The sequence below is a fragment of the Grammomys surdaster genome, unplaced genomic scaffold (genome assembly GCF_004785775.1).
Source record: "Grammomys surdaster isolate TR1022 unplaced genomic scaffold, NIH_TR_1.0 98, whole genome shotgun sequence".
NCBI classification, from domain to species: domain Eukaryota; kingdom Metazoa; phylum Chordata; class Mammalia; order Rodentia; family Muridae; genus Grammomys; species Grammomys surdaster.
In genome coordinates this window covers 13,023,413-13,037,307 of record NW_021604577.1, presented here as the reverse complement: position 1 = coordinate 13,037,307, position 13,895 = coordinate 13,023,413, and the positions used below count along the sequence as shown (strand labels likewise).

At 35.4% G+C, this 13,895-nt stretch overlaps 1 protein-coding gene across 5 annotated transcripts in view; it reads right to left on the bottom strand.

Moving 5' to 3' along the window:
- Ralgapa1 (Ral GTPase activating protein catalytic alpha subunit 1) overlaps positions 1-13,895 on the bottom strand; it is a 211,135-nt gene that overhangs the window by 127,864 nt on the left and 69,376 nt on the right. For all 5 annotated transcript variants that reach the window (XM_028782695.1, XM_028782721.1, XM_028782713.1 and 2 more), the window contains exons 13-16: positions 13,315-13,463; positions 8,053-8,182; positions 5,700-5,937; positions 4,588-4,749 (exon numbers count right to left, since the gene is read on the bottom strand). In XM_028782695.1, coding sequence (XP_028638528.1) covers positions 4,588-4,749; positions 5,700-5,937; positions 8,053-8,182; positions 13,315-13,463 — 679 coding nt within the window. The remainder of the gene's footprint in view (positions 1-4,587; positions 4,750-5,699; positions 5,938-8,052; positions 8,183-13,314; positions 13,464-13,895) is intronic.

Genomic DNA, 13,895 nt, shown 5'->3' with positions numbered 1-13,895 from the left:
TCAAAAGAATTTATCTGGTTATAATAACCTAGTTTTTCAATTGTACCTAACTCAGTTATCAGTTAAGCTTTGCTTTGTTTGCCAATTTAAATAAATAAATTATAGTTAAGACATATGCAGACAAAATCACTGCTATTTGCCTAGGAAGGTAGTGTTGGTATGGAGCAATGAAAATACAAAATATTTCTTTAGAGCTAAGGACAAAATATTTATTCATTCATTTATTTAGAATAAAGGGCCATATTTAAGAAAATTATGCATCATTTTTTCTCATCCACTAAAGTGTATATTATTCCATCTATATATCATCTAATTGTCCTACAGTCTTGCACTGGTAGCCTTAAAATTTACTCATTAATTATTCATCAAATCCTTAAGGATCAGATGGACATGGTGGCACATGTCATTAATTCCAGCACTCTCCAGGGCAAAAACAGGTGATCTTTGAGCTTGAGGCCAACCTGATCTACAGAGTGAACAAACCCTGTCTCAAAAATAAAGCAAATTAAGATAAAACAAAAAAAAAATTATGGATCAGCCAAGGTTTGGATTAGGGCCAAATTCCCTGTTTTACTTTTCTCATTTAACTGCAAAATCAAATACCAATTTAATTATAAACCACTTCTAATTTATAATATTATGGTTTCAAAATAATACTTGAGTATCTCCCAAATCATTATAATATGAGAATGGGCATGTTGGCTTGCCTGTTTTCCCAGTACTTTGGATGCTAAGGTGAGAGGGTCACTGTGAATTTCAGGCTGGACTAAACTATGTAGTTTTAGACTAGTCTGAACTACAAAGTTAAGACCCTGACTCAAAACAAAAACAACAGTATCGGAATATTATCCAGAAATAATTCCTACTCATTCCACCTAGAAAACGCGTATGTCCAATAATTGAATGCTTTGTTGTTTCATTTTGAGAAACAGAAGTATGTTCTTTCATTTATAACTCTTAAAAGACCATCAAACATAAAATATATTTAGATATATTTTTATACCTACATATAAGTAATTCTCAATTACTATCACCCTGCTAGAAATCTGGTCTCAATGGGATTACAGATGACAGAGGAATATTCACTGAAAATAACATAAACACAAATATACCTTCTTTCACAGATCTTTCAGTCCACTGGAAACTAAAAATATGCTTTAAAAAGAAAAACTGCAAAACCAAAAAACAAAAAAAAAACCAAAAAACAAAAAAACCTAGTACCTCTTCAAACCCAGCAATATCACAGATACACCCAAGCAAACTGCTGGGAAGAAACCTAATAATGCCCAAGTAAACCGAGCTATCATAGTTTGTATAACTATACTCAAGTGTGCTTCTATGATAAAGACAAGACACTGTACGATGTTACAGATACACAGAATTACTGAAAGGCAGTACTAACTGTGTTGATGGAGTTAAGAATGATTTGTGGAGGTGGGGAATGAGTGGTTACTGGCATGGAGTAACTAGGGAAATTTCAGGGCAATGGAAATTCTCTATATTTTATTTGGGTGATGTTGTATGTATAGTTCTTAAAACTCACTACACGGAGTCCATGCAGCCATCTTGTACTGGATCTAATCAAGTAGTAAAGTTGAACAGTTGTTTACATTCTTTGGGAATTGGGGCTACATGCAACGGCTTTAAAAGGAGTTACTCCTTTGAATCCTATATAGTGTTTTATCTAATATAAATCCCAAAGTAATTACTAGGTTATATGTTTTCTCCAATGGCTAGATGCTCTTACTTAGTTCCATAAATACAGAAGAGGGAGAGGAAATGATATTTAAGATTTACCACATTGTTAATCAAAACAATAAAACATCAAAAGTCAACATGCCTCTTGTGAGACATTTGTGATACAAATATACACTACTGTATTTTTAATCACCTGAAAGAAAAAAAAATCAAACATAACAACTTGGTCATTTACGATAAAAAATATAAGACATTGGCACAGCACTAAACTCCGCACTTCCAGAATGAACAGCAAGAATAGCATAAGAGTTCAAATAACTCAAAACGTTGATTTCTCAATTATTTTCCAATTTCCCACCCTCCTCCCAAAAGAAATTAACTTTGAAGAGTTTATTTGATTTAGCAGTTTTGAAAGCAGAGGATTAAAAAGTGAAAGTGGCGGTGCAGAAGTTAGCAGAGGTGGCACTACCTGAAAGCTCATCAGAAAGGGGAGTGAGGGCAATATCAGGCAAGAAGGGTTTGGAAGTATGGACCAGAACAGGAGCACTTTTAGCACTGCGGATATAGGCCGATGGCAGAGCACATTCACCAATGGATCGGCTTCTCATGGCTTTAAAGGAAAAGAAAGAAGTGGGGAAGGAAAAAAGAAGAGTGACTATAATGAAAGGCTGTGTCACAGAAAAAGCAGCAACAGAGAAAACTAAAAGACTCAAAGGAAGGAAACTTTAAATTAAAACATTTCAGCACAGCAAATACTGGCAAGCTGTAAGAAAAGAAACCACAACACACATTTTGAATGTAATTCTTTTGGTGTAAAGCAGGAAAATGCCTATTATTAGCAATTACAATGGAACAGCATTAAAAAAAAAAAACAGCAGACACTTTAGCACATTTTCAAAAACACACACACACAAAAAAAAAACAAGAAATAAGAAATTTATCAAGTGGAAACCTTGAGAAATACTCAATATCATTAGTCCAAAGCAATTCCAGTACCATATTTGGTCATTTCTCTGAGCAATTCTTAAGAAATTTGATGAATAAATCATTTCTATTTTCATATTTTTACCCAAATAAACCTTCCTAATTACCCACAGATCCTTTTATGAAATTCTGTCACAATTTACTCTTGTATTTAGTAGTTGTTCCAGGAGCAAAAGCACTTAATCAAACAAGTATCTCACAGTTATTCTAAAGGACAGTGGTACAACGTTAAAGTCCTAACAAGAAACGTTTATAGAAAACAGAATTTCCATCTAACAAGCACTAAGAATCACGTGCGTGAGTCAGGCATGGTTACACACCTATAAGCTCAGCACCAGGAGGATCAAAGCAGAAAGATTACAAGTTCAAGGTCATTTTCAACTACACAATGAGTTCTAGGCCAGCCTGGTCTACATGACATCCTGTCTTTAAAAACAAAAACAAGTACACAACACTAACAACAACAACAAATGCAAAATCAGATTCTTAAGAAAAATACATAATCTGAGTTCATTCAAATCATAAACATAAAAATTTCAAAGTATCTTTTTAAATACAAAAATTCTGGGCTTCTTTCCAAATCCTGTATATTCTGTTAAATGTTATAATTTCATAAAAGAGTCACTAGATCACAAAGATAGAAAATTCTGTAGTTTATGTAGTAATAATTAGTGACTTAAAACTTCCTAATAATTTTAGCTTCCGTTTAGAGAATACTGAGTAAATGAATGTATAGGAACTGCTATATACGAACACAATGCATAAACCATGATGCATATGCTATGTAAATAGTAATAGAGGCACAGGAAAGGAAGAAAGGAAGGAAGGAAGAAAGACAGACAGACAGACAGACAGACCTCTTGACTTCAGGGCTTTCACACTTCCCTGTAACTAGAAGGTACTTCCTATAGACCCTTGACACGTTTTCTCCTTACTCACGTCTATGTTTGTAAATCATATGATAAGGAAGCCTGTCTTGATCTAAAAGGTCTTCTCTACTTCTGCTATTCACTAATGCTGAAATTTTCTTTACAATGTACTAGCATCTGTTAATGTTTACTGGATTTGTAAGCTCAACATTAAAACTCTAAGTGCCAGTGATCATTCTAAAACTCTGATTCGCTTTATCACTTCCCAATCTTTTAACTAAGATCAAGTACTCGCTCTTAACTATTTCCCTAATGTTTAGAACAATGCTTTGATACTGAATATTTAACTTTTTTCTATTCAAATATGTAAAATCAACTGTGGCTAATCCACATTCAGTTAAGCAAAGCACATGGCAATGTGCGCTAGGCCTCTATGTATATAAAAGGTCTTGAGAAGATGGATAAGAAACTGCTAAGAGGGTCTGCCGCAAGTGAAGTAAACTGAGGGGACAGGGAGGAGGGGGACAGGAGGGCTTAACAGAGCACATGTTCTCTTTCAGACTCAAATGTTAAGCATATTCATTCACTTTGAAAAATATAAACAAGTAATTTTAAAAATTAAGAAATTCACCAGTCATGGTAGTTCCCATTAGTAATCCTAGGGCCAATAAGACTATGTAATTATAATACTGAAAGTTTGCTATGATCTCCATGTTTGTGAACATGTTTACTTAATAAAATGTGTACCAGTTCATGCTTGAGTTCTGCATTTTGAATCCAAGTTCTACTTTTTGAATTCTATAAAAAGACAATTTGGAAACAAAAAAAAATCTATAATAAACTACATAAACACAAGAGTGCATATACTAAAGGCACAAAGGCTTATAAGCATGCTATTGGGCTATAAGGACTACTGAGGGAAGGGAGGAAGTTTTCTATAGAAGATTCTCATCTCCCCAAAGAAAGCAAAATGTACACTGACGGCGGCATCTATCCGTATTGCTCTATCTAATTCCCACGGCCTTAAACTACATACCGACAGTTTTCTGCCGCACTATACTCCGGGCTTTCTCGGTTCCCGGGGAGCCAGTGGTCGTCGCACTTCTCTGTCTCATAGGCGCCTGGCCAGGCTGATCGCGACTCCATCCTCGAGAAAACGACTTGTCAACTGAAACTTTCTGAAATTCATGTCCGACTCCTAGAAATACAATATTAGTACGGAGTATATTGATAACCTGATGGTTACCTTTAAATTACCAGGCATATGTTGTTGTGGTTTCTAAGGCTTCCTCACAGTGTATTATAAAGGAACTATAAGGATTTCTTGAGTTTCGTTTTAGGTAAAAACTATATTCAAAACTTAGGAAGACTTAAAATTAAATTATATTACCAACAATAACCCATTATAATTCTCTACTATCTAAAGGTAAGAAACGAGGTGAATGGAAGTCTTGCAGTGATAGTTTCTAATTTCTAATGACCAATAATAGCCACTTGAGAAATAAATTATGCAGAAAAGGTAATGGTGGGCATAACCTTAAGTACCAAGGACAAACAGGTAAATATGAAATAGGATTTAAATATAATTCCTAGCTAGAAATTTATTCTTAAAATGCAAAATACTATACAAAGCACATGATAATGATATAATAATTATGCTATTTCCTCACCTCAATTTAACATTATGCAAATACTATTTCATACTTTGAGAATGTTTACTTATAGTTTAAACTAATAAAATGCTTTCAAGAGAATTTTCCAAGTAATTCCTTATGATATATTTAAAAACAGAATAAAATTAAGTCATCCTTTCAGTTATACCTAAAAACTATTTATACTAAAAAGTAAATATATTTTATAAATTCTGACTTGGGTTAATCATTTAAAATAAAAGTTAAGATTCTATATTGTTTAATTAAATATAAGACTGACCATAATATATACAGAGAACATTCTTTATGTTACCAAAATTGTTATAGATCTTAAAATAATAATGTATTTCTGTATTTCCTTGTTGGAAATTTTAAACATCCAGGAAAAATAAAAGGAGATTAGAAAAGATGACTTGCCCCAGCACTCTTCCTGGCCTGGTTCCCCAACTCAATTATTTAAACAAATTCCTATGGAGAATCTTTGAACAGCTCTTACCTTTCCCTTTGTGCTTTTTTTGTTTCTGTTCACTGAGCTTATCCAATGGCAAATCACTGAGATCCAAACTATATAAATTCCTAGCTAAAACTTTAGTTAGTGTCTCCATGGTAAGTGACCACTCAGTGGCCAATTCTTCCCAATAGGTCAATGATGACAATACTGAAAGTAAGTCATCCCAAAGTTCTCGAGAAATGTATACATTTAGGTTTGCTTTGATCCAGGCAACAATGAGAGTCTAAAAAAGACAAATATTCAGAAATAATAATTAGATTTATTTGGTGTGTGACTTCAAAATCAAGCATTCAATTATTTTTATCTGAAAAGCAGAAAAAATTAAATCATATAATATCCATTACTACATGTTGTAAAAGTAACTTATGCAATTATTGCTACCTGAAAAGAATGTCAGCTAAGTGACTACTGGTTCCTAGTACTTGAGGAAGACAGACTGAACAAGAACCTTAATGCATAACTTTCAACCTGCACTGCATTACTGCTAGGTAAAAGCTCTGTAAAGAGATGTTTCCATATTATTCAGTGTTGAAATTGAGTTCTTAAATGAAAAACTTCAGAATACACTGCCAAATTAAAGATGAAAAGGACTATACACTTTGGAAGTTTGTTTCACACTACAAAGGGAGGAGGGAGTCCTTGAGAGGTACTTAATGAAACAGTCTTGAAAAATATGTAAATTAACCTAAAGGTTAAAATTAAATTTCATTCTAGAGAGATGGCTCAGCAATTAAGAGAGACTGCTCTCTCAGAGGTCCTGAGTTCAATTCCCAGCAGCTACACAGTGACACAGTGGCTCACAGCCAGCTGTAATGGGACCTGATGCTCTCTTCTGGTGTGTCTGAAGACAGGTACGGTGTACTCATAAAAGTAAAATAAATAAATCATTTTTAAAGAGACAACAGCAACTGAGAGCATTTTGTAATAAATCCAGTAGCAATATCAAAAGCTTACTTGTAAGAGGGCAGAAAGTACTGATTATCCAATACTCTGAGGTTTTGTGGGCTGCTATGAAATATATCCCATTATTGAAGAAATAAGTCAAAAATAAGTTTTTAAATCTTTTAACTTCATGAGTTTAGCTAAGAAATTATTATAAATTCACACATGAAATGTGAAGATAAAATTGAAGTGACTAGTGATCTTTCATCCTATCTCCAAATGTTCAAACTACAAATAAGTTACTTTGCACAACAAGCTAAATTTTATCTTTCTGTAGCTCCCATCATTGGGTTAGCTATGAAAACTGGGAATTTTCTGTTTACATAATACATGTTTCTATTTTAAAAGTTAATTCAGCATCAGCAGAGATCTTTTAGGTGAGAGATTAGGAACTGCAAAAGGCCAATGTGAACGGTTAGACTTATGGCATAGCCTTTATCTCTGACGTTAGGAATCATCCTAACTGGGAGGCTGGAGAGATGGCTCAGAGGTTAAGAGCACTGGTTGCTCTTACAGAGGTCCTGAGTTCAAATCCCAGCAACCACATAGGTGGCTCACAACCATCTGTAATGGGATCCAATGCCCTCTTCTGGTGTGTCTGAAGACAGCTACAGTGTACTCATACACATAAAATAAATAATAATTAAAAATCATTTAAAAAAGAATCATCCTAACTGCGCAATTTCATTTAATGTGTCAACATAAAAATATTTCCTTTTTTTTTTTTTTTGTCTTTTCGAGACAGGGTTTCTCTGTGTAGCCCTGGCTGTCCTGGAACTCACTCTGTAGACCAGGCTAGCCTCGAACTCTCGAACTCAGAAATCCACCTGCCTCTGCCTCCCAAGTGCTGGGATTAAAGGCGTGCGCCACCACTGCCCGGCATAAAAATATTTCCTATTTCAGAGTTTAAAGTAAGTTTAAAGTCAGCACATAACCTTCATGTTGAAATAATATGTAATTTCTGTATGATCAAAAATACCAGAGACACTTAAATTGTAGAAGGGAGAACAATAAAGTCTATGGGGCAGCTCGGTTATGTACTACATTTTAATTACTATGGAACAAATTGAAATGTTTTTCTTAATAATCCCAGAGATTCAGAACTGATAAAACACTCAGGCATTATTCCTAGAGTTCTCTGTCAGCTTTCTGACCCACAAGCATACCACACTAGAGGTAAAATAAGCACCCTACTCTTCATTACAACATTTTTCTTCCATTAGGTTGTGAATTGTGTGTAAGGGCATTTAGATGAGTGACTTTTAATTTAGCTCTATGTAAGACCCTTTAACATGAACTGGATGGTGATTTAATGCATTTTTCTACTTCAACAAAGCTGAGCTTTAGTGTATCTTTAAAAATCAAACACATCTATCCATCTATTTATGTTTATTACCTGGAAAAGTGGTCCTGCGAGTCGGCCTGCCAGAGTCATGGTTTTTTTTCCCTGGAACTGCAGAAAAGCCTGTGACGACGTCCTCAGTACAGACTCCGTGACTCTGAGCAACACGAGCAGCATCTGCTCCCTGAAAGAAAGAAGATCTGTTAATGTTTCCTTCGTGCTCTGCGTTAATGATCAATTTTCATACTAATTTGTTGTAAAAATAACATTATTGTTGGGATAACTTGAATACTCAATCTTTGAAAGACTATTGAGTATTTAGAACTCTTTAAATATTAAAATTAATAATTGAAGTTTGTAAGCATAACACCTTCAGGTACAAACTGTTTTACGTTTTTAATAATGAACATTCAGGAAAAAAGAACAGGTAAAGATACTGCTTCTCTTCCTCGCACCCTGCTATTTCTTTCTTGAGACAGAGTCTCATGAAGGAAGGCCAGCCTTCTTACATAGCCAAGAATGACTTTCAACTCCTGATCCCCAATTCCATCTCTCCAGTTCTAGGATTACAGAAGCCTGCCACCATGTCCTTTCCTCTATTTTGGGTTCAGTGATTAAAAAAAAAAATGACTCCTATGTAATATATGTAGATATGTATTTATATATAAATATATGTGTATATGTGTGTTGTATATCATGTGAATGTATTCTATGTGTGTTAAGGCACCTGAAGAAGTCAGAATCACACCCCTGGGGCCTGAGTCACCAGCGGCTGTAGGCTGCCCAATATGGGTGCTGGGAAATGAACTCAGACCCGCTGGAAGGGTGTAAGTGCTCTTAACTGCTGAGTCATCTCTCTAGCCCCATTTGACAATTTTAAAATCTTTTGTTCTGTATGTGTATCAGAAACAGAACCAATTCGAACCTTGTCCTTACCTTAACTTTCTCCTAGATGCTTCCTAACAGAATAAAACTGTCTCAAATGACAGCTCACAATTGCCTGTAACTCCAGTTCCAGGTGATCTGACACCCTCTCACATATAATTGTAGTCAAAACATCTATGTAGATATAATAAATAAATACATCATTTAAAAATATATCCTGAGGCTAGAGGTATAGCTCAGTAGCAGAGCACTTTCCTACACTGTGTGAGGTAATCTCCAATACTGAAAACCAAAAAAGAAAAATAAAAAATACACATACAGAAAAGATTTAATAATTGTCAAATGTGGTTAGAGAGATGGCTCAGCAGTTAAGAGCACTTATGCCCTTCCAGACGATCTGAGTTAATTTCCCAGCACAACAGAAACATAATTATTCACAGAATAAAACTCTTAAGTATCATACTTACCTTGGGCTTCTAGCTGAGCTGAATGAAATGAAAGTATAACTACATGACATAGTTTATAAATAAACCTCATCTTATTAAAGTCTGACTTTAACTCACTCATTTATCAGGTGACTTATAACTTGCAATACAAAAAAGAATAACTTTAATCAATACAGAAAAAAATCTCATAAAGTCAGTGTAAATATGGGGGTGATGCCTTGGGTGCTATGACTTCAGCTTTAAAGGAACTTAGAAGAATTATGAGGGCTGAAGAGATAACTCAGCAGCTGAGAACATGGGCTGTTCATCCAGAGGACCCTGATTCAATACCCAGTATCCACAGGACAACTCACATCTGCCTGTAACTCCAGTCCAAGGAGATCCAATATCTTCTTCTGGCTTCTACCAGCACCAGGCATGCATGTGGTATACAGACATACATGCAGGTAAAATATTCATATAAATAAGAATAAAATTTATATGTTTTCAATTAAAATATGGAATAAATTCTAAAAATACGTTTCATGGCAAGAATCCTGGCTCATCATTGACTCAAAACTTAAAGAAAGAAAAATAACCAAAAAAAAAGAATACTTCAGTTTCATATGATTTTCTGTTTTTGTTTTCTGAGAGAGTATAGATGCATGTAGCCCAGGTGAACTTCAAATTTGCAATCATCCTGCCTCTGCTTTCCAAGTGCTGCATTACTAATGTATATACCTTTTTAAAACGAGAAAGGTCGTAAGTAAAAAATCTGCTTACCATTTATCACAGGCTGTATAAACAAAGACCAGTCACTTCCAGTAAAGGATGTTTTTGTAAAAAGCTAGAGGGCTAAGAGACGGTCCCGAATTTAAGAGCACGTACTGCTCTTGCAGAGGAGCAAGGTTCAATTCCAAGTACCCACATAGAAGCTCATAACCTACTGTAACTCCAATTCCAGGGATCCTGAGAGGGAGGTCCTTTTCTGGCCTCCAAAGAAACTAGTACACAGTCCATAGTATAGTTATATACATGGAGGCAAAGACCACAGACACATATAAATCTTTAAAGCCATTTCCTCCTAATTAGCAAGATATAAATTAAGCACATCCTTTAACCAAGTATTCCCGTTTTTGCTGTTCTTTTTGATTTTTAAGTTTTTTGTTTGTCTGTATTTTGCTGTTGTTGTTTTGTTTCTTTCTTCTTTTTTTGGTGTGCGTGTGTGTGTGTGTGTGAGGGGGGGGTGGTTTCTGTGTACAGGCTGGACTCAAACTCAGAGATCCATCTGCCTCTGCCTCCTGAGTGCTAAGATTAAAGGCATGCGCCACCACTGCTCATCTGTGTTCCCGCTTTTTAAAATAACTCAAAAGAAAAAAATTAGTACTTGTAAGCATGCTCATTGTCCTCTACTACCTCCACTCTAAAATAAAAAATATTATGTGTATACACACACACACACACACACACACCCCTAATAATTGATGTTGGTGAGGTTAGTTCTAGGCTTGAATTCCCAGCTACTAAAAAGGCTGGGGCAGGAAAATAAATTTAAGGCCCCTCTGAGCTACAAAGCAAGATCCAGGCCAGGATGGACAACTTTAAAAGACCCTGTCTCAAAATTGGTAAGTTGTGGTAGCTTACAATTGTAATGCCAGCATTCAGAAGGCCACAACAGGAGAGTTAAGAGCTCCAGGCCACAGCCTGGAGAGATGGCTCAGAGAGGTTCTAGCAGTGCATGATGGCTCAAGCCTATTTATAATGAGATCTGGTGGTGCCCTCTTCTGGCCTGCATGCATACTTGTGGTACAGAATCCTGTATACATACATACATACATACATACATACATATACACACACACATACAGACAGACGCATGGTACAGAATACTATATAAATAAATTAGTCTTCAAAAAAAATTCCAGGCCAGCTTGAGCTACATAAATAGCAAGACCATTTCTGAAAATTAAACAAACAAAAAATAAAAACAAACAACACCAAAGTGAACAAAAACAAAAAACTAAAAGGACCCAAGGAGCTTATAGCTATTCTTTGAGGTTTGGTCGGTTGCTATGTATTGTAATGCTAAGTGCATGCCCCCAAGACCTGGTTGCCCCAAAGACCAGAGTCCCCATAGACCCAAGTGATACATGTGAGCTTGCCTCCAAGTTATTTCTGATTGGTGAATAAAGATGCCGACAGCCAATAGCTGGACAGAAGAGACATGGGCGGGGTTTAGTGTCCCTGGGCTTAGTATAGGGGAGAAGCACAAGGGAGAACAGAAAGTGACTGGAGGAACAGGTTAGATGAGCCATGCAGTAATGGCCATGTGGGCTGGTTCACTGGAGTTATGAGCAGCCCAGAGGAAACATGGCAAAGTACATTCTGGGATTATTGGCTGAGAAACAGAACAGCATAGAGAACAGATACCTGCCCAGCTCTTGAGCTGATTAATACTTATAGTAAATAATAAAAGTTGTGTGTCTTTTATCTGGGAACTGAATGATCAAAGGTGGGGCAGAAACTCCAGATTGGGATTAAACATTTCTACAACAGCTATTTATTAATTGTGTGTCAGAGGACTTCTCTGTATATGCAAGGCCATGGTTAAATACTTAATACTGAAAAAAATACAGTAAAATTATTCCTCACATGCTATATTATTATGCAATTACATGTGTGATTTAATCAGTCAAATATTTACAAAAGGACAAACATCTCAAGAGAATGGGCTATACTTCTACCTTATAACTATACTTATACCTTTCTTTTTTGATTTTTAATTTGATTATAACCATGAATAATTCTAACACAAGCTACAGAATTGCTCTCCTTCAAAGGTCTACTTTTTAATTTAATTTACCAAGTATAAAAAGTATATAATGTATTATACCAAGTAAAGTAAGCAATACAAAATTAAGACAACTTTTATTATTCTTTGTGGTTCAGTTATTCAGTTATTATTCAGGCTCCAATTCAACAGCCATTAATACAAATAATTTAGGAATAGAGACGATTTTGAGAAGAACTATAAAGGAATACCCATTTAGTACAAAAGGAAATAAGGAAAAATATATAGAAAGGAAATATAGAAAGAGTAATGGGGAAACAATCTTCTACTCAAAGGTCTGTTAGTAGCTTGTGTTAGAATAATACATGGTTATAATCAAATTAAAAAAAAAAAATTTTTGCCGGGGGGTGGTGGAGCACGCCTTTAATCCCAGCACTTGGGAGGCAGAGGCAGGCAGATTTCTGAGTTTGAGAGTTCAAGGCTAGCCTGGTCTACAGAGTGAGTTCCAGGACAGCCAGGGCTACACAGAGAAACCTTGTCTTGAAAAAAACAAAAAACAAAAAAATTAAGTTATAAGTATAGCCCATTCTCGTGACACGTTTGTCCTTTTGTAAACATCTGACTTATTAAATCACACATGTAATGGCATAACGATATAGTTTTGGTGACCACAGGAAAAGATGGCAGATATTTTAAAGCAAAATTCAGAATATGCACAGGAAAAAGCAAGTTGACAATGCTGGGATGCACACAAGGTAAAGGTTATACATTTACAAGGTAAAGGTTATATATTTACACGGTAAAGGTTCTAGTTAAGAGGCCAAAAGTGGACAGAGAAAAGTAGGAACAGGTCTGATAGCAAGGGCTGTGGTGGCCAAAGGACAGAAATAGCCTTTAACAGTTCAGTCAATCACCTAGTAACATCTTCAATCATCTACACAAGCAAAAATTACTTTCTCTATGTATGTATTCATTACCGGGAGAAAAGGTGACAATTATGCACACTTTAGACATTCTGAGGGTCTTACAGAAGCCTGATCAAGGATGTTTGAAATAAAATGAGATAGTCTACTATAAGCATGATTTTACTATATAAAATATTTATATTCATTCAATAATAGCAGCACTGTAACACACTCTATTCATAGACACCATTCATTGAAAATTACTATACTTATGCAGAGAACAATAACCAAAAAGATATAGAATTGTTACCAGGTCTTTTTGTCCATTGATACTTGCACAACCATGTATCGATAAATGTTAAGAATACGTTTACACATATCTGTGTGCTCATCCAGAAGATTTTTTATTTCATTTGCAGGTTCAAGAAGAAATATGTTTGATGAGTTTATAATGAACACCTATAACAGGAGAAATAATTAATTATTCATAACAAAACTTCAATGGTATATTTCTTTTGTTTTCTTTTTCTCTGAGACAGGATCTTACGCTGTAGCCCTGGCTGGCCTGAAATCCACTATATCAACCAGAAGGATAAGTTGGACTCTGTTACAATTCTGTCGCTGTTGCCTCTCAAGTGTTAAGACTATAAGCATGAGCCCACTGTATAAGGATCAATGGTAAATTTTTTATTTACCAATGTAAAAAAACAAAATACAAAAAAACCTCGCCTGCTATGTTCATGCCTGTAACCCCAGAACTCAGAAGGCTGACAAGAAGGGAGGCTCCAAGTGTGAGGCCACCCTAGAATGAAGAATGAGACGCTATCTGTGTGTATGGACATTTCTCTCTCTCTCTCTCTCTCTCTCTCTCTCTCTCTCTCTCTCTCTCTC